The 27605-nt window shown below is 40.0% G+C and overlaps 2 protein-coding genes and 1 long non-coding RNA gene across 3 annotated transcripts in view; 1 reads left to right on the top strand and 2 right to left on the bottom strand.

Annotated features, from left to right (window-relative positions):
• The window catches only part of LOC124117855, a 56946-nt gene that overhangs the window by 22976 nt on the left and 6365 nt on the right, over nucleotides 1-27605 (bottom strand). The window lies entirely within an intron of this gene.
• On the top strand, nucleotides 1365-10324 carry LOC124117851 (cell adhesion molecule 4-like). The gene is made up of 10 exons (XM_048398606.1): nucleotides 1365-1658; nucleotides 4087-4353; nucleotides 4795-4917; nucleotides 6798-6819; nucleotides 7023-7078; nucleotides 7335-7356; nucleotides 7539-7594; nucleotides 8785-8901; nucleotides 9085-9100; nucleotides 9429-10324. The coding sequence occupies exons 1-10, from the start codon at nucleotides 1379-1381 to the stop codon at nucleotides 9628-9630; spliced, it is 1161 nt and encodes a 386-aa protein (XP_048254563.1). The 5' UTR covers nucleotides 1365-1378; the 3' UTR covers nucleotides 9631-10324.
• LOC124121836 lies at nucleotides 23840-25821 on the bottom strand. The gene is made up of 3 exons (XR_007221908.1): nucleotides 25765-25821; nucleotides 24034-24147; nucleotides 23840-23855 (listed from the first exon to the last, which is right to left on the bottom strand). It is a non-coding gene; the product is annotated as an uncharacterized LOC124121836 (long non-coding RNA).

Below are 27605 nucleotides of genomic sequence, written 5' to 3' on the forward strand. Positions count from 1 at the left end.
CGGGTCCACAGGGGGCATGTCTACACAAAGATATGTACAGTGTCGAGTAATACATTTCCCCAACTTCACGTACAACGGGAAATGACCAACTTTTATAAGGAAATATTATGGAGCGAAACTGAATATTGTGTGGCTTTACAAACAAATCACAAACCAGATCTGGCAGTATTAACTCACCACAGTGACGGTTATGGTTCTGTTTTACGTCGTGGCCGGAGGAATATATGTGTGTGGTATGTATATGTTTTCGTAAACATAATTTGGTATAATATTCAGCTGTGCTTATTAAAACTTATTTTTGCCTTAATAGTTCGCATTATTTGATATTTCTATTAACTGTTAACCGACATACGTGTCTATGACGTTTATGTGTTTTGTGTGCAGCTGTTGCCTCCATGACAACTGAATACCCACACACCGTCACACGTGCTGGCTACGATGTTAACATAACCATGAACCCAGCTGATGTCAGCCACCTATATTACGTATGGGTGGATGGTTCAGAAGCTGACAGACTGTTAGTGGTTATACCTAAGTCACACCATGTAGGCGTACTCAACACCAGTCACACCGGCTACACGACCAGGATCAGATACACAGGGGAGGACTCACCATCACAGACCGGACAGCTGAGGTTTACCATCTACAATGTTACTGTACAGGACGCTGGTACCTACTACTGTCAAGGAAACGGCAAAAAGAAAATGCCTGGATGTAGGCAGATCCTCGTTGTATCACGTAAGTATTACGTGTGATTAACCGAAGAATATTCTAAGAAATGAAAGTGCATTAAGCTGCATTGCGGTAATAAATAAACCATGTCAGAAAGTAATCACTGGTAGCAGACCCTTTAGTTGTGAAGAAAGTAAAACCGTTAGAAGTATAAGGATAGGAGTGGTATGTTACTTTTTAATGTTTCATACACCTTTGGTCAGCAGGGTTCAAGTATTTCGCAAGGCAGATCATGCTCGTCACATTCATCACTTGTGCCTCGCAGTTGTGTCACGGGAAATGTGCCATGGGAATTATCACTTTCATTTGTAATTCTAAGATTTCAAAACCTCCTGCCATTGGCTACAAAGGAAATTCCATGACATAACATAATGAAGAAAAGAACTGAAACAATTTAATTTGAGTAAAGTGTAATCATGGAATACTGACATGATTTGGGGTAATACCCTCAACGGTTGTTGGTGATAAAATATAGATGTAAGAGGCTCGAATATTACAGTAATATAATGGTCAAGTCATCATGATATCACATTGTTAATTTGAACTCCATTTACTAGATATATAAAACGACACAATTCTATGGTCCTTGTTGACTGGTTTATTTTGAAATATTAATATTTTAACAGAGCAGCCGACCACACCTACCATGACTGGACCTCCCTCAGCTGTATCAGGTGAGAATGTCACCCTGACATGCTCCTCCTCCTCCCTGAGTCTGCCCTCGGACCACCCCCCACTGAACATGACCTACACCTGGAGGAGGAACAGGACCCTGCTAGCATCTGGTGATAGGCCTCACACAGGCGGAGATGTCCTGACAATAACCCACATCAGCAAAGAGAACCAGGGAGAAATCTACACCTGCCAGGCTGTGGAGGAGGGGCTGGAGTCTGACTGGAGTCACGGACATGTACTGGATGTTCACTGTGAGTAATCACTTACCTTGTTTTAGGTATGAGAACGAAGTATCTTATCTTTGCAACTGTGACTCTAAGCGACAGTTTTCTGTGAACTGTTTTTTTCTGAAGCATTGTGCATTGTTCATAATAACGTTTATGTTCGGAAGTATTATCAAAGTATGTCGGCGGGTCGTGTCGGATCGAAGCCCGGCCCTTGCGCTCTCCGGGCGGACGCTCTACTACTTGACCACGGAGGCGGTCTAGGGATGTTTACGAGTGAAAAATACTTTTTTAGATGAGTTATGAGCATGTCTAAAATCTAAAATCAAGGTAAAAATAAAACATATGTGAACCATTACCAAATAAACAAATACCAAATAACATGACATGTTGAACGAACATTGCTGAATAGCATATGGTGAAACCTCAGTCCAACCTCCATTGAGCGATATCTCGAGGTACATATTCCATATTCATACACCATTTATGGTTGTTAGCAATTTGGATGTAGTCTCAACAACAATATATCAATTCAAGGAGACGGTGTATTTTAATGGAACAGTTTTAAGAAGCATAATTTAAAATATGGTATACTGTTGTTCTTAGAATATATATTGCATGTGTTGAAAATCTAGGTAGAAAGGATGTATTCCAATTCACAATGGCTAAGTTACTATGCTAAATCGTCCTTTCTACAGAGCGATGTAGTGGCCCCATAAAACTCGAGCTTGAAATATTTAAACACCTTTCATTTACCTTCTCAGGTATGCAGGGGCGGTCGGGTAGCCTAGTGGTTAAAGCGTTCGCTCGTCACGCCGAAGACCCGGGTTCGATTTCCGACATGGGTACAATGTGTGAAGCCCATTTCTGGCGTGATATTGCTGGAATATTGCTAAAATCGGCGTAAAACCATACTCACGCCACGACATATTAATCTTTCAACTTTCAATTGATTACTCATTGATTGATCATTGTTTGATGGCCCTGAACTCAGCGTCCATGCGTGATTCTGATTTGTGCGTCTCACCTGTCTTCACTGTAAACCACGGCCATGCCACATTAACACACACCCGCGTTGCAAATGCAAATTCCGTAACAAAATAAACATGTATTAGATCATAAGAAAACTTATATCTCTTACCTAATCTTGACTTTGTCATTTGTGCGCTACTGTTATTATTTATCGCCACGTTTACTCCTGTTTCAAAAGCAACAATTTTCCAGCACGCTATGATACATGCTTTGTACATTCTTTTCTGAGAATTCTGAGAATACTTGTATACATTCTATCTGGAAGAAATCCTTGCAGGTACCATCAGATATGAACGCTATATGCACTGTTGCTAATCACCAGTTAAATGATCCCTTTTTGTCAGTGTAAAATTGTATAACGGGCTTCGTCCGACGTCCGTTGTCCATAGGTCGGTCCGTCTGTTAGCAATGAAACATACATGTTCACATACAAAATTGTACATCCAGTTGCTGCTTGGAGGTTCGACAAATTCAAATGCTCAGAGCATCAGTGCATTTTTAATTTAGGTAAAACTATAATCTTTGTGCCGAGTCTTCGACGTGACGAGCGAACGCTCAAACCACTAGGCTACCTCTCCACCCGTCTTAAACATGAAATAATATCTTGTCATTGCACGTTACAACGAAAACATTTATTACATGTTGGCTCCAATTTTGTCTATCACATACGTACTCACCAACATACTCTTAAGCAACACTACATATGTAAAACTGATAATTCTGTAATAAGATGGGTTGACTCTCAAGGTCAAGATCATCATGCAAAGTGTGTATAACCTCAATATTTTATGATCGGGTATTCCCTTAACTAGAAACACTGACCTTAATTGATAGTGAAAATTACAGCGTTTCCTCTTTTTCAACCCTTCACTGAACCGCTCCTTTTCATCCCTCCTTCCAGGGCCCTGTCGTCTAAGGCACCGCGATTTCCTGTGCAGAGTTGATTGTTGGTTCGAATCAAGGTTCGCCCCGATTATGTCTTATAGGTTTGTCAGCACGATACCCGTGCTCGTGGGTTTCACCGAAGTGGCAAACGTCTGATCAGACCTGCATCACTTCGGGCTTCCCTACCACATAAAGCCGACACACCGTGATATAACTGGAATACTGTTAGAAGCGTTATTATACCCCACTCACTCACTCACTCACTCACTCACTCACTCACTCACTCATCCCCCCTAGCCCTCCCCCTTGTACAATATTTGCCCCTCCGTCACATGTGTATTTCCAGTAGTCACACACGTACAAGTCACAGAAACAAACCGCACATGTTTATCTCGCTATTCACACATATATTACAAAACCAAACTGTACTCGTACATCACATTATTTAGGATCAGAAGGATGTCGCGTGCAGTAGCATTTTCCGTTTAGTTGCCGATACAGTGTGGAACTTCTGACCATAGTATATCAAACATTCCAGTTGGACCTGACCAGATACAGTTTGACGGTGCAAGTGACAGGCTAAAGGCAGAAGAAGGGAAACCTATCACAGTGAGATGTTCTGCTGACTGTCACCCCGCCTGCACTGTGACCTGGTGGGACACATCCAGACAGAGGGAGATCACAGGACAGAGGAATGATATGTTGTATATACCAGCTGTAGACAGATCTGTGTCTGGACAGTACATCTGTCACGTCAACAACAGATATGGGAATACATCACGGAACCTGACGCTGGACGTTTTCTGTAAGACTTTTACAACATTGCTGGTGATAGACAGAATCTGTAACATTTATTTGGATAACTCCTGTAATGACCAATTTCATTTTCATTCATTTCAACTTTATCTAAACCCACAGAGATGATTAATAATTTAAAAAGGTAATATTAACTATAGTCTGATGATGTGACATCACGTCAATGTCATTCTTGAGATTCTTTGGAATGGCAAAGCGTTTCTGTTCATTCAGAATCAAATTAACAAAGATTTGTATTAAAGACAGAAATCGATTATTTATTTACTACTTAATTCGACAAACGAAACTGTTCCGATAACTCGTAAGATGTGCGACAATTTTACTGAAGTTCACCACATTTAGAAATTAAAGTGACTGCTTATTCCATATGTTATATATCGGAAACATTAGAATCCTAAACAATGCTTTTGTTATTTATTTAATGTTCCAGCACGTGAGGTTACTGAAGCTGGCGTCGCTTCCATCGTCTACGTGGCTGCTGTTTGTTCTGTGCTGATCGTCGTCATCGCCGTGGTCGTCATATTTGCTGTTCGTAGAAAACAGACAGGTGGAGGTAATACTATGTTGTGTGAGTGTGAATGAGTACAACGTGGGACTCACATTAACTATTCTATCATAATATTTTAGAATCCTGCATTATTATTGGTCATGATTTGGCAGATGACCATATTACCACGAACGAAAATTTCAGAAGCACTTCTTTCGGAAACCCACCCGTTTGGCAATATCAAATATTGAACTTACTTTATTAATGTTGCCGAATAACGTGTCGCGGTTTCTACATTATTCCCAGCAAGTGTGGCAGTATATGACAGGCGGAAAACATGACGTACAAATACTTAGATAGTGTAAAGAGTTATTGCTTTCGGTTTCTAATAAAAAATTCAGGTATCAAATCTACTTTCAAAAGCTCTTTATTAAACACACACTAGGTTTATCTCCTAAATTTGATATGTGAAGTAAGTGGTTGTGTGCACATAAACCAGGCAGCGTATGTCGTTGTTCACATTATTGACCACTGGTTCCTTGATCAAGATATCAGAAACTGACCTTTAGTTAGATTTACTACGAATGAGCCGTGTATTCACCTGATCAACTGATGTCAACGAAACAATTTTCCTTTCTGACTGCAAACTGTACACTATATATTCTGGATTTAAAGTTATTCATGAAGATTTAATGCAATAACGGTATTTGATGTGTATAGTTAGGGTTGTGTGACGTTATGCGAAAATCGTTCGTCCGAGTCTCAGTATTAAAGTAAAAGCTTAAATGAAAACGATATTGATGAACACGAAATACGCGAAACATGGAAGACATTATATAGTTGTTGTTACCCTAAGTCTCATCCTATAAAACCAGCATGTCAATGACGATTTGGTGATAGGTGGAATGTGTGGGGCTTGACATATGATATCAGTGGATTTATTCTTCAACTATATAGTTTACTTCCTTGTATTTTATCTTGAATAAACGAAAAGAAGGCCATGTTTCCCTGTCCTTGATATTCAGCATTAGTCACTGTTAAAGGATCAAAACCAAGTCTGTGTGAGGAAGGGGAATCTGACACCAGCGTTTAAGGAAGATTATTATTACTGTGATTAGTATAAGCTTTCATTCTCATAAAAACAGTGTGTCAGCGAAGCGATGTTGAAAATGGGAACACAATGACATAAGCTCACTTGTAAACTTAGATGAGGTGATGAGGTGAATTAAAGGCAACTAGGGTTATGCCTACTTGACAGTGTCAATCTGGCTCTCCTTTCATTCAACCCAATATCGAGTAATTTCCAACATAACCGTCAAGGTATGCATTAACTAATCATAAACAGTACGACAAAAGAATCAATATCGGATATATACATTCCATTTTCTACTGCCAAACTGACTTAATGAAAGAGCAGCCGAGATAGATTGAATTTTGTCATTTATGATGTAAAATGATTTGAATTTAATCCAGCGATTAACTAGACAGTGTTTGAACATATAAATTAAATGTCTATATTGTTATTATTATTATTATTATTATTATTATTATTATTATTATTATTATTATTATTATCTCATTAAACCCAATATATCATCTCAGCATTTCATCTCTCTAACATAATTGTCAACATGAAAGAGTAGTCGAGATAGAGTTATGTTTTATTTAGGGCATTCACATCTGCCAACCATTTTGTGTAGTTGTGATAGAAAAGATTATTTGAAACTACAATGCCCGGCTTCTGTAGGTGTTTAACACTGGCTTCATAACAAGTAGAACTTCTTTGACGCGTTTGTTTCGTAAATTTGGATAAACAGGCACATGTTGTGCAAAGTTCAAATTATTTATTATTATTTCAAAGGTATGTAATAATACGAGTAATTATTTGATCCGTTATTTATCTTGAAACCTGTATACAATTATCTACACATAACTCTAACTTTCAGAGAGGGGACCCATTCATAACCAGTGAGTATCTGCTATCGTTCAAGTGAGGTGGGGAAATAGTTCACCTAAACATTGCGATTTTAACGTGCATGGCTAAAGGAAGAAAACTGTATCTGTGCAATTTGGAACAAAATCTAAATTGATTGTGTCACAATTTATCTGTTTGCTTATTGCCTTGATTAGTTCCTTCGATTCCAATCACTTTCAACATTTCTTTCCCTCAGCGTGGTCACATATACCCCGGACGCTGAAACAGACGGGAGCTACCAGGAAATTGAAGGTTGGTGTCGTAAGTCAAAATTAGCATTTGAAAAGAAATTTCAATTAACTTGGATAAACTTTAAAAGCGGTCATCACGAAGCATCACATGCACCACTGTTGATAAATAGTGCGTGCTTATCATTCAAATGATTTGGATAACGCTGGCGTCACATATTATTGTTGAAACTATTTACAATTAGTTTGAAGCTATGCAATGATAAAGAGTCATATGTTGTTTATACACCTAATTAACTGCAGAACACTGTTACTTTCAGAGAGAGGATACATTAATAATCGGTGAGTACCTGCCATCGATACTCTAGTGAAGTGAATAAATAGTTACACTCTACGCAGTGATATGACTTTGCATGGCTATGGGAGTAAAACTATATACAGTTTGGAGCACAATGTAAATTGATAGTGTATCACAGCATATCCGGTCCGAGATCATGTTTAATATTATTATTCATTTCCATCAGCGTGGTCTCATATATCCGGGATGAGGAAAATGAAGGTAGCTACCAGGAGATAGAAGGTTAGTGTTTTCACGCTATCTACTGGTATGATTGTGTAATGACCGCGCAACACGAACTGATGTGTATGGTACTATTCTAACGACTTCAATCCATCTAAGTCAATCTATTTCCCTCTTGAAGCCGGGAAGCTCAGGCTAAGATACAAATCAAATTCATTCCCATTTTACGACCATACGGAAACGTCAAATAGGAGTAGTGCTGCAACATTCTTTTTACAAGATTTTCCTTTTTTATAACCTCGTTGCGTGACGTCGTAGCACTCCTTGACGTCATCCATAGAATGTCACTGCACAACAGATGTTGAGGGAAACACGTAAATTCGCTCGTTGTTGTCTTTTTGTCAAAGAGTGAACAGACTAACATGTAGATTTTATTGTTGTTTTGTGAAAGATCCACTTTTTATCCATGTGGTTAAAATATTATTGAAACGTTATATACTATAAATTACACTTTTATGCGAAACTGAATGTTTTCCCTTTATAGTTAACAAGTGTGTCTCGTGCAATGAAATGTACAGCAACCCCTTTTTTCATGTGGATAATTATATAACATAACAAAGATTTCATAATACTTGTCATAGAATAGGAAACTTACACTTCATACAACAGCAGACATCCTTTAGTTATATGTATTTTTACTATTAAAAGCCATAATATATTTTTAACGACACTTTTTAAACATAGAAATGAGCCATCATGAAACATTACAAGGGTTATGTAAAACGCCATGTTTGAGAAACAAACCCATGGGCCTGCATAGCAGTAACGGTCATAGGCATTCGAGAAGTTGGTAAGTGAAAAACAACACCTACAACTTTATAGATGACAAATTCTGGTTTATTTCATTTAGCGACGTTTCGATGTAGACTCTTACACCGTTTCCAAGCTGGAGTGATGGGGAAAATTCGATTCCATAGCCATTGCTCATTGCTCGCTTCTCTTTTTGCACTTTTATGTGATATAGTCAGGGTTTCCTCAGCTTAAAAATAGGGTTCGTAGTTTGCTAATTGTTCCAGGTTACCCCAAGAGATAGTTTGTTCCATGGACATTTCTGATATCCGATAATTAAAATGTATATTAAAATGAACATAAAATATTAGGTGGTGAATCCCGAATGGTTGCAATATGGTAATGCATGGTTGGCGTTCTCATGTAGAGTATACATGTGAGTAACCTTTGTCCTACTGCAGAAGATGATGTGAACGTAGACGACATCGTCCCTATTGTAGCCGTCTACTCTGTTATACTCACCGCTGTGACAGTTGTTGTTGCAGCAGTTGCTATTCTTGGCTGCAAGGACGTGAAAGGTGAGTAAACAAATTACTCTCTTAAAAGGCAATCAACCATAAGTTAACGGTTTTCGGGTATCTGGAAACGCTGAAGTCTTGGGTTCGTCAGCCCTGTTTTTTCCTATTTTGTAAAAGAAAATTCATTGCACAAAGTCTTATTCGTTACATAATTTGACAAGTTCAACCTTTTTTTACTTCCAGAGGGACACAGCTTAAGGTACATGCATTTTATTATGTTTCGGGTAAATTAACAGAGTTTTCATGTTAGGTCTCAACTATGGATTAACTGCAATTAGGACAAGCCCCAACTGAACAACTTGTTCAGGTGCTCACTATTGTGTGAAACTTCATTTACACAAGCTATCTGACAGCTAAATAAACAATGCCTGTATTTGATATTTTATATTGCGAAAGATGGGCAAATATTACCATATAAATATATTGCATATTTGCATTGCCAACCTCAATTAAACACATGTATCATTCAACGTCTGTCGAAGTCAAAGTCATCTGTAGTTTATGAGAGTGTTATGTTGTATTTATAGATGTGGTGAATATCTCACTGTGGTGGGGGAGAGACTATCCTGTGACATCAGTGATGCACCTTGTGCTGCCATCAACGACGAGGATGCCTTATCCCTGCATGATTATGAGCGACTACTGAGGGAACAGTTCCACATCTACACATGTCTCAACTCATCAGCTTCCTCTACACAGGACCAACGTACCAGGGGTAGCCTTATGTGAGGGTAGAGGGAACAGTTCCACATCTACACGTCTCTCCACCCTTCAGCTTCTTCTACAGAGGGCCACAGTACCAGGTGCAGCCTCGTATGAGGGAACAGTTCCACATCTACACGTCTCTCCACCCTTCAGCTTCCTCTACAGAGGGCCACAGTACCAGGTGCAGCCTTATGTGAGGGTAGAGGGAACAGTTCCACATCTACACGTCACTCCACTCTTCAGATTCCTCTACAGAGGACCACAGTACTAGGTGCAGCCTTGTATGAGGGAACAGTTCCACATCTACACGTCTCTCCATCCTTCAGCTTCCTCTACAGAGGACCACAGTACCAGATGCGGCCTCGTATGAGGGAACAGTTCCACATCTACACGTCTCTCCACCCTTCAGTTTCCTCTACAGAGGGCCACAGTACCATGTGCAGCCATAGACACCCCTATGTGCGATACAGGGAAACTTGCGAGATCCTGGCGTTTGATATTAACATTTATGGAATATGGTTGATTGTGTCGTGTGATATATCACGTCAGCACACGTGCTTGTCCATTGCAGAACTTGCGAATGGCCGAGTTTGTGCAATGCAGTGATGAAGACTTTTAATAAAGAAAGAAAAAAAATGTAGTTACTGTGCCTTGTCATCGCTGATCGAGGCGGTAGCTTGTACCCTTGAGAAGCTTCTATCTTATATTTCCTATACAACATTATGTGAACAACAATCATTTTGTAAAACATAATTTTTTTCAATAAATATTACATTTACCTATTGTATTTGTTATTTCTTATTTGTGATCATCACACAGCTCATCTGTTCATAGTTATGTTTTCATTAATCTGAAACACTATATTCATAGCACCTTGGCACTTGCTAATTCAAGTAAGAAGGGAGCGGGTGGTCCTGTCGTCTAAGGTCCTGATACGTCCTGATTTTAATCCTTTGTTTGCCACCACCGTGTTCGTGGAGGTCACCAAAGCAGTTAAGACATACAAAAACGTATTAAGTTGACATGCCATGATCTTTCTGAAATACATTTACAGTTTAAATAAGGTTCTTAAATTAACTGGGGGCACGGGTGGCCCAGTCGTCTAAGGCGCCGCAATTCGCTGTGCAGAGTTGCGTCCCTTGGTAACGGCAGAAACCTATGATTGTGGGTTCGAATCCCGGTTCGCCCCGATTATGTTTAAACGTTTAAATGTGGTAAACTTCTGAGACCTGCATCACTTCGGGGTTCCTCCCACAATAAGCTGACACGCCGTGATATAACTGGAATAATGATAAAAGCGGCGTTAAACCCAACACACTCACTCACTCACTTAAATTAACTGCTATCGTTAGCGGGAAAATTCTCGCTCATGCATATAAACTACTGATTTATGTCTCGCGTCATCTACTTGACATTTAATACATAACAAGATAGAGATGAACATTACTATATGAGATACTCGCTGTGTATAGTTGCATCCTTAAACCGTCCCAGGATCCGAATGTGTTCGACTTCCTTTATTGCCGGATTATGATCTTTTGATGTCACTTGCACCACTATAAGACATGGCCGGAATGTTATGATCCCGGGTTCGTTTCCCAGGTATGAGTATTATGTTTTTATGTTGATCAACACAATACCCATGATCGTGGGTCTCATCACTTCGGTCTTTTACCACTCACTCACTCACTCACCCACTCACTCAATCACTCACTCACTCACTCACTCCATCCACTCACTCACCTGAAATCACATTGATATCCATCTCTTATAATGACAGTACACTTCATGTATACTGTAGATGGATTCTTCAAGCAATCACGTTCGTTTCCACAAAATGACACGTGACAGAAACAATTATTGAATTTTCTCCTGTTACATGGAGTTGAGATTTTCCCTTGCTTTAACATCCACCTAGTTTTCCACCCTCCCAATTATTATTCTGTTGAAGATACGCACACAACTATGGGCACCAGTACTAGATCGGTGATTTGATATCAATAGTTGCATTTGCACCTTGATTTGGAATGCATTAGCGTAATAAGGTGTAAACACTAGAGGGATGATACAATGAGAGTATTCTGATAGACATGTGGACAATGCTGTTATATACACTGCAAAAAAAGAAATGCAAAAGTGATTTTCAATGTATATTTTGTTTAATATATCATATTCATAATCAACACATAGTAATTGAATGTTTGCAAAATTGGCATGCCAGTCACCAGGATGTATCACCGTGGACAGTGAGCATTCGTGACCAACTCGTGTTATTCCGGGACAAGCCGAATAGCGACTCGTGCCCATATCCACTTATGCGACCGGGTTCCATCTTAGCGCAAACGGGCATACCTAAAACAATTGTCAACTCGTTGCGTAATGGTTCACATATTTTTCCCCATATGTTATATATATTTCAGATGCAATTTAAAACACATCTGGATATGTGGAATTATACAGTATTAGTTGAAGGATAACAAAAAACCATCACTATAGGATCAAGGCATCAACTGCTGAAGATACAAAAATAGAAAATTACCACATCAAAGTCTCAGTAAAATGAAGCTGAAAGAGTTTGGGAGATCCTGGCAGTCAGACGGGTAAAGGCTTATTATCAGCTCAGTACTCTCACCCGCTCTATATGCAGCCCAGACAGCACATGGGACTCACTGGAAGCCTCGCTGCCTAGTCGAACCCACCAAGAACTTTCCAGAGAGTAGGCAGACTCCACAAGCACATCAGTCTTCTGCATTACCAAGATTGTCAGAAGAACTGTGCTGTCGACGGGCAGTGTGTGTGTGTGTGTGTGTGTGTGTGTGTGTGTGTGTGTGTGTGTTTTATAATGAATGAATTGAAACGCGTACTTGTTCGTGTACAATGATTAGGGATAGGGATTAGGGATTAGGGTTAGATTTGTTCTTCAGCAACCCATGTTTGTCGTAAGAGGCGACTAACGGAATCGGGTGGTCAGGCTCGCTGACTTGGTCGATGCATGTCTTCGTATCCCAATTGCGTGGATCGATGTTCATGGTTTTAATCAGTAGATTGTCTGGTCCAGACTCGATTATTTACAGACAGCCGTCGTATGTCTAGAATAGTGCCGAGTGCGGCATTATACCACACAAAAAAACAACATGATGGTTACGTTTTATGCAGAATTACATCTTGTAAATTAGTTTTCCCGACGACAGCTCATGCAAACAGTTTTCGTATGTATTTTTCAACCATATCGATCCCCGTGTACACCAGACATGAGGTTCACGCATTACGTCTATGTTGGTTATCTCATCCTGGTCTTTGGTGTGAAGAAGCAAAGCTTTAACCACTTGGCTACCCACTTCCCCAAGTGCGTGACGCTAAATCGCGTGAACTGACACATTTGCAATAATACTTCCTTGCTATAAACAAACTTGCCCACGTTTCATTGACTCATGGAAACTGAAGCTGATTAGTGCGCAATAGCCGACTACAGGACAGGCTACGTGCATCTTGGTTTTAGAGTACCCACATTGAATCGATATTTCTAGATTTCTGAAATGATAATCATTTTAGTAACTTTCATACATGTATATCTAATTTAGATGAGTTGTAATCTTGAGCTGAGGCAATATGTATTTTAACTACTGCTGATACAAGACTGGAAATATATGTATTCATTGAACCTTGTGATAACTTAAGATACGGACTAACCAAGAATTGCACAACTCCTCTATATACGATTTTTCATTTTATCATCAACGTATATATATCAACTTCACGTCATGAAACAATTCGGTGCATGAGCGCAAAATATATTCATTCAGAAAAAGCAAGGAAAATGAAAGTGAAACAAACGACGGGTCTCACTCATCGTAGAGTTGTCCGGTACCGCTTCTCATAGCACATTCGGGGGCACGGGTGTCCCAGTCGTCTAAGGCGCCGCGATTCGCTGTGCAGAGTTGCGTCCCTTGGGCACGCCAGAAACCTATGATTGCGGATTCGAATCCCGGTTTGCCCCAATTATGTTTCTAGGTTTGTCAGCACCATACCCGTGCTCGTGGGTTTCACCAAAGTGGTAAACGTCTGAGGCCTGCATCACTTGGGGCTTTCCTCCCACATTAAGCTGACACGCCGCGATATGACTGGAATACTGTTAAAAGCGGCGTTAAACCCAACTCACTCACTCACTCATAGCACATTCAATATGCAATACAATCCCTCGTACAGCTTTAAACCTGACCCCTGACATCATGGAACAATTCTATTGACATCTGGTAAACATGCACAATAATATTAAACAACATTATCCAGATTTAACGTTTACCGTATAACTCGAATTGTTGTTAGCCCTAAAAGGAAAATGACTTTAGACTTTAAACACCATTTCACCTCTAGTGTAACTCAAACTGCAGACGCGCCTCTTCTTGATATGTTTATGAATCTTTGAAGGTATGTTGAGGTCTCATTGAAATATAGTAGCTCTTGAGGAACTGATACTTGTATAATATAAATAATTATTAATTAAAGCAACAAATGCCTTTCCATAATCATAAGAAATCTCCATATCGAGGATGTGTTTATGAATCACTAAATAATCGTGATGATGACGATAATCGCGAAAAGATTAGGGTAACCTGCCCCACCAGTAGCACCCATGCAAACACATGCAAAGGCAAATCAGTTGTTCACGTGAACAACGACCACTGAATCACAAAAAATAACAAGTCCCAGTTATGACATATTAGTAATGTGTCAGTTCACCAAATGAAGTATGAACTTGGACAAGTAGCTAGTTACATACCACGACATTCTTTTAAGTTCTTACGTTCACATAAGACATTCACAGAGTTTTTTTTTATCAACTTCTTGTTGTGAATAATGTTATGTAGCAGTAGAAGCTGTTTTAAACTTACTTGTAGATCGAGGGTTGATTGATACTTTTGACCGGATATAATCAAGAAAAATATGTTGATGATACAGTTTTTATATGCGTTCGTAGTGCGTATGCATTACTGGTGTTTTCTGGAGAATCCGGAGTAGAGTAGACGTTCCACAGTACAGTTGCTTAGTGTTGCCGAGGCCTCCATTCGAAAGACCAGCTGATGCAAAACATCGTCCCGGCCGCAGATGTCGATATTACATAATGTGCAATAAATGTGAAATGTTATTACACGGGTGATCACTGTGTAGGTACGTAATACTGACACGTTCGACACATGTACATCTTGATCTATATACATAATGTCAAAACTGTGATTAAATAGCATGAGGTCTCTGAAAAGATTGGTCGTAAGGCTTGGTTACTTGACTGACAGTAAGTCATCGTACCGGACGATGTTGACCGATCCTCATAATGTCAGTCACTGTATTCCAAACTCGATTATTTATAGGCCGCCACCATATAGCTGGAATATTGCTGAATGATACACGTTTTGTTCCGAAACGACGGAGGTTGCAATAAGAAATAATACCACTGAATGTATGGTCACTTAATAAATGCACATTTAGTTTTGTCACAACACTCAGTGTGTCACAATCTGTGTGATAAGCAGATATTGGAACAGATTCTAAACTAAAGAGATCAATCATGTTCAGGACATTCGCAGGACCCTGGCTCTGTTGAATATAGAACATAAACAGCCAATGATTACTGGTGTTTTCCGGTTGATCATTCGACATCATGCAGCTCATCTGCGTGTTCGACGACCACATGTAATCCCACGTTTGACTGAAAGCCAGAAGTGCAGACAATGTAGGCACTGGACGAATAGAAGAAATGCATGTTGAATGTCGCCATACGAATCAAGTTCACCTTACACTTCCTTGACAGGCGGGACCGTGTTCGGAGACGTACGTACGTCTGCAAAAATGAGAGGTTTGGCGGTGGTTCAGTTTTTACTTAGGGATGAGATCATCATGGCAGATCACCACATCATCCAAAGGAGGGTCACAGAACAGTACTACCGTATAAAACATACTTGCGGCTAACGTGCTGCCAACTGCACGTTTCGCCTTCAAATTTGATAAGATCATAGTCGGATTGTCACAGCGTCCTTGCCTCAGCAGAACATTGCTATATGACAACGACCAGCACTATATGACACATTAGCCTTCACTGGGTCTTGTGCTTCATGGGATAAGGATAGGAAACCCAAAATGACCACTGGTTTATCAAGGGCGTACCACGTCAATCAACGAATGTTTGTGGAATCGTGGTTGGTATTCCCGTTATATGGACGCACATGTAGCAAATGCATTCTTGGCTACTGGCATTCACCTCTGTTTTACTCCAGGAGATGAACTCGTGATAATCGTGATTTGTCAAATTCTTCCTCAGTATGGTTCATTCATAACCAGTATTTGTATAGTTACTGTATATTTATCCTCAGTCACACATGTACACTCAATGTTACGGGACAATAAAAGTATAATGTTCAATGTATCAAGTGTTTCCTTCCTGTAGGAAACCATTAGTTCCGGTTAATGACATAGCTAGAGAAATAACAATTATATACGTTTAGGTAAATAAAGTATCTCATCATTAAATAGGACATAAAACATAAACAAACTGTTTTTTTTCTATATTTCATTTCTAAAATTGCTTCAAACATATATATAAAATAGTTGATCAACCATCAACCGTTCATGATATGTACTGTAACAGGAGTAACATAACTAATCATAATTTGAAACACATAGCGAGACGGATATATAAATTCGAAAATAACAGATGATAACAAGAACATGTCGAGTTATGGTAAAGAGACAGGAAGAACTAGGTTAAATATGACAACTTGACAGAACATGTTGGCGGTGCAAGACGGTTTCATGATCCCCGACGTTTTGAGAGGTGAGGTGAGGTGAAATTGGGTTTAACGTCGCGGCCAAGATTATTGCACTTATATAGCGACGTGCATGCACGTGTATGCACATGTATGTGTGTGTGTGGCTGCTTGTACTAGTTCGGACTGATGCCGATTGATAGTGCTAGCTCACTGAGACACCATGCCGCAGTTTAACATGAATACCCAACTCAGACACAGTATACTGACTCCGAGCCAACCAGTCCTTGTTTTAGCCCCTTAATGCCGAGCGCCAGACAGGGTAACAACAAGTACCATCTTTTAACGTCTTTTTGTATGACGCGGCCGGGGATGGAACCCCGGACCTTCCGCTCTCCGGGCGGACGCTCTACCACAAGACCACGGAGGCGGTCGCGTTTTGAGAGAGTTTTATAAACCCAGGTAAAAATAAATGCGATCACACACAAACATTAAAATTATTAATAACATGATGACTGTAAAACTTCACACACTCAATTGTCTTGACACAATCTTGCAAATCCACAAAGCTACTTTTCGGGACATATGTATCAGGGTAGATTAGCACTGTTTTAGTGGAAGTTGGAATCAAAATGAATATATAGAAGAGAAGAGTTAGGTACCTCTAAAACTTAAATGATAGATTGAACATATTCACAGTTACCTTTGCCTTTTATTACTACGAGGGGTGTTCATTAAAGATTTCCCCTAAACCACTTAGGGTTATCATTTTGGTTGAATTTTCACATGTGTAATGATACATGTATCTATGGGTTATGTCTGAATTTGCAGCACCGAACTATTAATCTTACCACTTTTACAGGTGTTATGATCGAGTAGGGTGTGACAATGGAGCCAGTAGAATACCGAGCAGTGATTAGGTTTTTATATTTGAAAGGTCGATGAAATGAAAGCAACTTATATGACGTTGTTAACCAGTTCAAGTGTGGTCGGACATCTGTGGAAACAGCTGCCATTCCTGGTCGCCCCCATTCAGCCATTGATGAGGACACTATCCATCAAGTGGAGACCGCCATTTTGGCAGACCGACGTATAACTGTTCGCCAGTTAGCACATGATGTCAAGATCAGTTTAGGGTCTGTGGAAAAAATCATCCATGACAATTTGAACATGCATAAGGTGTCTGCACGATGGATTCCCAGGTTGCTCACACCTTTCCAAAAGCAGGAACGAGTCAATTACTCAAAGGATCTTTTGGACATGTGCCATAAAAACCAGGCAAACGTTTTTGACAGACTTATCACACAGGATGAAACATGGGTCCATCACTATGATCCTGAGACTAAAGTTCAGTCGATGCAATGGAAGCATGTGGAGTCACCACCCCCAAAGAAAGCACGTGTCCAACCCTCTGCAGGCAAGGTCATGCTCACGGTGTTTTGGGACCAGCACTGAGTAGTGATGATGGATTTCTTGGCAAAGGGGTACCACAATTACAGGAGCTTATTATGCTTCACTGCTGCGGAAATTACGGGACGCTATCAAGCTTAAGAGGCGTGGCATGCTGACCAAGGTGTCCGTCTCCTGCAAGACAATGCTCCAGTACACAACTCTCATGATGCCCAGACAGAAACGCGGTCCTGTGGCTATGAAATCCTTCCACATCCTCCTTACTCTCCTGCCCTTGCACCATCTGACTTCCACCTCTTTCCAACCATGAAGTCATTTTTGAAGGGAAAACGTTTCACAGATGATGAAACACTGATTTCTGAAGTCAAGTCCTGGTTTGGGACGCAAAATGAGGGCTTTTATATGCGAGGTTTGTGTCTTTTAGCTAAGCTCACATGTACTGAACCGTTAGATATTTGACTTGCGACTATCGAGACAGATGCTATATAGAATTTAGTGTTTGTTTGTTTGTTTGTTGTTTAACGCCGCACTCAGCAATATTCCAGCTACATGACGGAGGTCTGTAAATAATCGAGTCTGGACCAAACAATCCATTGATTGACATCGTGAGCATCGATCAACGCAATTGGGATACGATGACATGCATCAACCAAGTCAGCAACTATCTCGTGCTGACTCAGGGGTTTGAGTATAAAGCTCTCTCTACTAAATACAGAGAACATGCCCGAACGTGTCACCCGTGTGCAAAATACGCATAATGGAAAGCGCATGTTAAATCTCCAGTAAGTGAACGCGTCACTCGGCGGCCATGTTTAAAGTGTGTGAACGACTCGAGGATGTCTGTGTGAATAAATTATATGTTTATTCAAGATATTTTTCTGTTCATTATGAAAAGATGTGATACTACACCTTATGTCATGTAAGCCTGTTGTATAAAGCAAACCTTATGTCCTCCTTCTTTGACTAAACCATATCAGGGCTCACAGGTACAATGGGATACATATGTTTGGGTAAACGGGCACATTGAACAAATTTCGCATTTGATCTCGTCACCAACCAGCTCACATAGTCAATACAAGGAAGTATGAACTATTTTATATGTTATTTCTATTTTGACTTCAACATGTGTCACACTTGTCGAGAGGCTTCCTTGTGTTTATCATCTGGTGCATTTGTGTGAGCTTGTGAAAAGGAAGTTTTACATTGTACCAAGCTCAACTCTCTATGTGTAAAATACATGAGTACACATGACTGAGCTTTCACGTGGTTTTACCGTGACTGCCATAATTATCAAAAACACACGAGTAGATAATGACATTTCTACATTAAGGGTGGTCGGGCAGACTAGTGGTTAAAGCATTCGTTCGTCACGCAGAAGACCCGGGTTCGGCTCCCGACATGGGTACACTGTGTGAAGCCCATTTCTGGTGTCCCTCGACTTTATATGGTTTTACGCCGTTTTTAGCAATACTCCAACAATAATCACTTACCCACCCACTTCTGCATTTAAATATAATTGCACACTAAATTGAGTGTGTGAGTTGCGTTTAACGTCGCAATTGTAGATATGTTTTCTGGTGTTTTGAGGATGGGTGCAGTATGTCATTATAGTATAATGCATTGGAACGTGTTCAATGTTTGATGAGGGAGTGAGTGAGTTGGGTTTAACGCCGCTTTTAACAGTATTCCAGTTGTATCACAGCGTGTCATCTTAATGTGGGAGGAAAGCCCGACGTGATGCAGATCTCAGACGTTTAAGACTTCGGTGAAACCCGAATGGGTAACGGGGATGACAAACCAAGACATATAATCGATGCGAACAGGGATTCGATCCCACAATCAAAGGTTTCTGGAACATTCAATTTTTCTCTGATATATATTTTGGTAAACTGAGCACATTCTAATGTTGCTCCTAATGTTACTCATGTACATATCATGGTACTGACGTCTGAGTTTTGAAAAGCAGCAAAACACAAATACAAGCTGAATAAATAACACTCTCTTATGGGCCTCACATTGTACTCTTGTGGGTTATAGAACCCGGGCGTTTGCTGTGACGAGCAATTGCTTAAACCACACGGCTCACACAACCGCGCCTTGTGTCGAAGGAAGATGAAAATGTGTGTGTGTGTGTGTGTGCGTGCGTGCGTGCGTGCGTGCGTGCGTGTGCGTGCATGTGTGTGCGTGTGTATCGATTGAAAATAGCAGTATGTGCGTCTAGCAGTTGTATCGATGGAAGCTATCCTTATTTGCCTGTTGCAGCGCTGTCAGGTAAGACAATCTTTCCTGCAAACTTAGTTTCGTCCTTGTTTTGCAGATAGCCAGTATTGACTTGCGTTAATTTCCCAACAAATATTGCAATAAGCCAAGTTCAGTTGATTAAACATTTATTATCAGTCTATCGACACAGATGCTATTAAGAAATTCACTGTATACTCGTTTGTTTCTCAAATTGAAGAAAGTGTGATCGCAAATCGTCAGCTGCGATCCTAAACTGCCTACCTTCAAATGCCTGGTTCAAATCCAGGATGCTATCATAGATGCATCACTATAACTGTGGGTGACAGTGTGTCGAACAAATTGAAGGTTGCCAATTACTGAGTTTTCATGATGCTAAAGCGATTCAATCCTAACTTTCCTTCTTGGAATGCATTGGACATATATTTGTGACATTCAATTGTGACAAGTTATTTTATAAAAGGCTTAAAATAGCCAATATCAGTATCATAAATACAAAGAGCATGTCCTCACTATAATTGTGAATTGTCAGAAGCGTACGTCAGAATGAAAAAGAAACGAAATAAGAAAGGTTTAAAATACATTCATTTATCTCTTTGTATCAGTTGAAGTATAAATACTTAATCGGAAATACCATGAGTGATAATTTCGACCTCAATTTCAATGCCCTGTTATTTTGTTTATGTTGTGAAAGTTCACTAACCGTCATGTGTGTGAATAGTACAATCAGAACCGACACGAACATATATCATCAACAAACGCTTGAAACAATTATTAATTTACACGTTATTTTAATGTCAGCATATAATGTTAGTATTTCCACTGAAGTGACTATTCAAAGTCTACAAATCAGATTAATATATGACATACCCATGTACCATCCAAAACGTGAAATGATTATGTGATAAAATTTGCAATAAAGTTTACAATGTTGCATATTCCTTCCTTCGCACAGATTTCCTTGTAAACAGCAGTGACATCATCAGAAGTTAATTTCAATATTTCCATTCCAGTCCTTGAAAAAGAAACCTATGAACTGGAATTATTTAATTACCCTGTTCTGAATTTATGTGTATGTAACCATATGATCCATTTTACCCATTTCCTTTTTAAAAAGCAGTCAATTTCGTAGGAAACGAAAACTGGCACAATGAAAGCAAATGTTTATCTCTAGGGATCAAACAAGGATATCAGTGTGGATCTATTTATAGTAAGACAATGCGAAACCTATCGAAATGAATTAAACACGGATTATTGGTTAAAAATAAATCATAGAAGGCTTCACAAACAAACACAGTAATGACCACAGGCGACAATTACAACAATGAAGGCATAAAAGAACTAGTAGCACCAATATGTACACATATAAACAATCATAATCAATAGAAAACTGTTGAAAAGAAGAACCATGTTTGGAGGTCTGCAACTGCCACAAGCTATGTTCTATAATACTGTTTAAAGCGATAATATTTCATAAATGTTAACGTCAATGTGATCCTCCGCTTGATATATCGAAACAATGCATATGACACGTCGGGGCCTCAAGTTTTCCTTGCATCGCACATCGGGGAAAACGTTTCCCTTTGGCTGTTCCCTCACATGAGGCTACACCTGGTACTGTGGACGTCTGTGGAGGAAACTGAAGGATGGACAGACGTGTGGATGTGGATCTGTTGCCTCACATGAGGCTGCACCAGGTACTGTCGACGTCTGTAGAGGAAGCTGAAGGATGGACAGACGTGTGGATGTGGAAATGTTCCCTCACATTAGGCTACACCTGGTGCTGTGGATGGCTGTAGAGGAAGCTGATGGATCGACAGACGTGTGGATGTGGAACTGTTCCCTCACATTAGGCTTCACCTGGTACTGCGGATGGCTGCAGAGGAAGCTGATGGATGGACAGACGTGTGGATGTGGAACTGTTCCCTCACATGAGGCTGTACCTGGTACTGTGGTCTTCTGTAGAGGAAGCTGATGGATGGACAGACGTGTGGATGTGGAACTGTTGCCTCACATTAGGCTTCACCTGGTACTGTGGATGGCTGCAGAGGAAGCTGATGGATGGACAGACGTGTGGATGTGGAACTGTTCCCTCACATGAGGCTGTACCTGGTACTGTGGTCTTCTGTAGAGGAAGCTGATGGATGGACAGACGTGTGGATGTGGAACTGTTGCCTCACAATGGCCTACACCTGGTACTGTGGATGTCTGTAGAGGAAGCTGATGGATGGACAGACGTGTGGATGTGGAAATGTTCCCTCACATTAGGCTACACCTGGTGCTGTGGATGGCTGTAGAGGAAGCTGATGGATGGACAGACGTGTGGATGTGGAACTGTTCCCTCACATTAGGCTTCACCTGGTACTGCGGACGTCTGTAGAGGAAGCTGATGGATGGACAGACGTGTGGGTGTGGAACTGTTCCCTCTCATTAGGCTACACCTGGTACTGCGGACGTCTGTAGAGGAAGCTGATGGATGGACAGACGTGTGGATGTGGAACTGTTCCCTCTCATTAGGCTACACCTGGTACTGCGGACGTCTGTAGAGGAAGCTGATGGATGGACAGACGTGTGGGTGTGGAACTGTTCCCTCACATTAGGCTTCACCTGGTACTGTGGATGTCTGTAGAGGAAGCTGTAGATGGACAGACGTGTGGATGTGGAACTGTTCCCTCTCATTAGGCTACACCTGGTACTGCGGACGTCTGTAGAGGAAGCTGATGGATGGACAGACGTGTGGATGTGGAACTGTTCCTTCACATTAGGCTACACCTGGTACTGTGGACGTCTGTAGAGGAATCTGAAGGGTTGAGACACGTGTGGATGTGGAACTGTTCCCTCACATTAGGCTGCACCTGGTACTGTGGACGTCTGTAGAGGAAGCTGAAGGATGGAGAGAGGCGTGTAATTGTTGAAATGTTCCCTCACATTAGGCTGCACCTGGTACTGTGGACGTCTGTAGAGGAATCTGAAGGGTTGAGACACGTGTAGATGTGGAACTGTTCCCTCACATTAGGCTGCACCTGGTACTGTGGACGTCTGTAGAGGAAGCTGAAGGATGGACAGACGTGTGGATGTTGAACTGTTCCATCACATTAGATTGCACCTGGTACTATGGACGTGTGCAGAGGAAGCTGAAGGGTTGGGACACGTTTAGATGGGAAATTGTTCCCTCACATTAGGCTGCACCTGGTACGTCTGTCCTCTGTGGAGGAAGCTGAAGGGTGGAGGCACGTGTAGATGTGGAACTGTTCCCTCAGTAATCGCTCATAATCATGCAAGGATAAGGCATCCTCGTCGTTGATGGCAGCACAAGGTGCATCACTGATGTCACAGGATAGTCTCTCCCGCACCACAGTTAGATATTCATCAAATCTATAATTACAATGTAAAACGTACACACAAATTGTACCTTACAGATGAAATTGACTTGCACAGACAAAGAAGGATACATGTATATTGTTTAAATGCGGCTGGCAATACAACCTATTATATGAAGAGAAACCTTTTGTTCCTAACAAATTATCCATCTCCGACTTAAAAGAAACACAACTTTAACATTTTCCCACCCTTCTGCACAAATCATACATAGCATACATTCATTTGAGTAATTACCATCACAAGATACAAATGAAAATACAGCTATTGTTTTATTTAACTATTGTATTATCATTGTCTCAGGTAACTCAAAATTACTTTCCTTCACATAAATAGAAACATGAGATATATCGGTGGGGTTTTTCCACCGATATGAAGTTACCCCGAGACCTTATTATAACATACAACTCAAGTATTTCACCTGCAACAATACAACGTGTATTTACCTTCTGCTGTGACCATCTGAAAGTAAAGAAACGTTGTATGAGTCAAATTCTTTAACGAATGAAACTTCGCGCAAAACATATATTTCTACCAAAAAAGACAACACTGACAAAACAAGACTTCAGCGTTTCTAGATACTTGGCAAAAGATGAACATAAGGTTGATGGAATTGTAAGAGAGTAATTTGTTTCCTTACCTTTTACGTCCTTGCAGACAAGAATAGCAACTGCTGCCACCACAACCGCCACAGCCGTGAGCATGACAGAGTAGACAGCTACAAGAGGGGCGATGTCGTCTACGTTCACCTCTTCTGGTGTATGACAAAAGTTACACACATGTATAGTCAATATGATACTTCACAAGAAAATGTCTACCGTGCAGTGATATATCTCAAACATTAGGGATTAATGTCGTATGAAATGACAATGCGTATGACCAATACAACTATCCGTTTCTCGAACATACATGCGTATTAAATAACCCAGGTTATGATTCACGATGGCTCACTAATATGTTTAACAGGTGTCATCAAGAGAACATATAATGGCTTTTAAAAAACACCATATGACTTCGGGATGTCTGCTGATATATGAAGACTATCTAACCTATTTTATTATAGTTATTGTATAATTGTTATTGTTTGATCTAAATATCCAAATGAACAATCAAGGGATTTGTGTGCTTTTTAGGTAATCAGGTAATCATTTCACATAAAAGTATAATAAAACCTTTGTTTAAATATATTTACCTAAAATGCGGAACAGTTACATCTATAAAACTCTTTCACAAATAGATGAGAACGTTTGCATATATGTATACTAGCGGGAAAAAGTAACTGTGCTTCATATGAAGTGATGTAAATGTTACGTGATTAAAAACTGAATATGGTTTGGACATTCGTCTGTCCAATTTTTTATCATAACAAATTCATTCACAAAACCAATAATTGGGAAAAGGCGTCAGAGAAACACGCCACTCAATTAACAATGGGGTGTGACCACCATTTGCGTTGATGCAAGCGAGGCAGCGACGACGCCTTGAAGACGCCAGATGATTGAATACAGCCTTGGGATATTGTTCCAAATGTCCAGCAAAGATCGTGCTCCCTGAACCGATTTGTCTCAACCAAAGGATTGTCTGAGCAGTTCATATGACATTTGGTATCGATTCCGTCGATACACAAACCGAATTGGTTGTTTTGTTGACGTGAAGTCACACTTGACATTAGTGTTGCGCTGCTGTAGACAACGTCTCAATAGAAATAATATTGTGTTTCAGTGAACATTTAAGTGTTTTCCAACTATGATTTGCGCCATTCTTGTTCACGGCTTACCCACGGCACGTTAATTTTATGAGCACCCAACAGCTAAACATTCATTGTGAACTGTTTACATAAAAAAAACACGTGTGTGGGTATCATGCTCCCAACAAATATCCCAATTGTGCACTGTGCATAAAAATTAATGGGTAATTGTGAATCACGACATTAAAGTCGATGATATGTCTTCATGGATATGTATTAAAAGATGAATTATTTAAATTCAGAATAAATTATTTTTTAGTCAACTTTATATGAAGCAAAGTTATTTTTACCCTTTCGTGTTTCTCTCATTATTTAATGTCCAGTGGCATTCCATGAATGCTGTTGAGCATATGGTAATTATTTTCCTCTCGTTTTTTTCACAGTGTGCCATCCTCGATGATTTGACTCCTGGGCCCACTTGCACAAAATGATCTTAGTGCTACGACTATTGTAAGCCTATGGTAAAGTATGGTAGTTCCGATCATATTAGCGCTAAGATCCCTTTGTGCAAGTGGGCCCTGGTCTTAGCATTTAGGCTTTAGATGGGAGATAGGTTGACTTACAATAAGTCGTTAGATCAGGCCAATACACCATCAAACCAGTAGACAACCTAAAGACACCAACCTTCTATCTCCTGGTAGCTCCCATCTTTGTCCTCGTCCCGGACATATGAGACCATGCTGGTGACAATGAATATTAAAAAAAGATTGAAATAAGAGACAAGTTAGCCTACAGATGAGCTGTGATACATTTTCAAGTTACATTGTGTTAAACAGCTTGTATGTAGTTTCCACATTATTGCCATGCAAGCCCATATCATTGCGTAGAGAGTAACTTTTAATTCATTTCACTTGAAGATCGATGGCAGATACTCACCGATTTTGAATGGATCCTCCCTCTGAAAGTTACAACGTTGGACAGGTAATTATGCATACAAAATGCAAGATAAATAACAGATGACTCCTTGTCATTGCATACCTTGAACCTAATGGTAAATAGGTTCAAGTATGCTGTGATATGTGACTCGTTTCCTCTTACGCGATTAAGAAGTTTAGATAAAGCTGCACTTTGGTAAAAGAGCCAGTGTGGCTCATGATTTGAAAAGGTCAATCAGTGCTTAACGTTTCTAAGAAGTCACAACTTGACGACAGAAACAAATTAATGTTAGTGATAAGTTATGACTTAACAGTATGTCCATTAAAAGTTATCCAAATGAAAGAATACGAACTGTTTTCAAGAAAGGGTTGATTACATTATTCATGAAATGATTCTCAATTACAATGTAAAATTTAAGAAGCATAATCCGATATAAATGCAATGGCGTTGAATGACTAATTAATATTTACGACAGCAACCTTCTATTTCCTGGTAGCTTTCGTCTGTTTCCTCGTCCCGGGTATATGTGACGACGCTGAGGGAAAGGCATTAAAAATGATTAAAGCAGAAAGAACTAATCAAGGCAAACAAGTCATCAGATAATCTGTGATACACTATCAGTTTAACTGTATATATAAAGTTTTATTCATCTGACTATGCAAGGTCAGTGACATGATGGACAGCATGTACTCACCGGTTATGAATGTATCCCCTCTCTGAAAGTTAGAAATGTCTTTAGATAATTATGGATACATATTTCAAGATAAATAACAAATAAACTAATTAATCATTTCATTGCATACCTGTGAAATGATAATATATATTTATTTTTTTTCCATTCTTAACATCGTGTCTGACCTACTGTATTTACGAGAGTGAAAGGTTATGCATATAATCTCAGAAGTATTACTCTTCCTTAAGCGCTGGTGTCAGACTCACTTTCCTAACACAGACTTGGTTTTGGTCCTTGTGATTACTAAATAATGGCCATCAAGGACAGGGAAGCATAGCCGTCTTTTCGTTTATTCAAAGTCAACGACAAGGAAGAAACCTAAATAACTGATTAGACCCAGTAATATTGATAACAACGATGATCATTACAACGCCCCTCCCAACCCAGACACACACTACCCTCACCAAGGCCGTCATTTTCATGTTGTTCTAATGGTATGACACTGCGGTTAACAACAACAACAACAACAAAAACAACGACAATAACAACCTTAATTAAACAGCTATTCATCCCATTAACGAGTGAAAACAACAATGCCCTCCTTCTTTCGCGTATATCGTATTGATAATTGTTTTCATTTGATTGATTTTACCTTAATATTGAGACTCGAACTATTCCCGCGTGATAACACACACACTTAGCTGTACACATCACATACCGTGATTACAGTAGACTCCAGGAAGAATTTTAAACCCAGAATATATCTTGTGTACAATTCAGGAAAAATAATTGTTTCGTTGACATGAATGGATCAGCTGAATGCAGGACTCATTCGTAGTTAACGAAACTGAAGGGCGGTTTCTGATATCTTGATCAATGGTCACTAATGTGAGCAACGGCCAACAATGCCTGGTGC

This window comes from Haliotis rufescens, unplaced genomic scaffold (assembly GCF_023055435.1).
Source record: "Haliotis rufescens isolate VD_foot unplaced genomic scaffold, xgHalRufe1.0.p SCAF_18, whole genome shotgun sequence".
Classification (NCBI taxonomy): domain Eukaryota; kingdom Metazoa; phylum Mollusca; class Gastropoda; order Lepetellida; family Haliotidae; genus Haliotis; species Haliotis rufescens.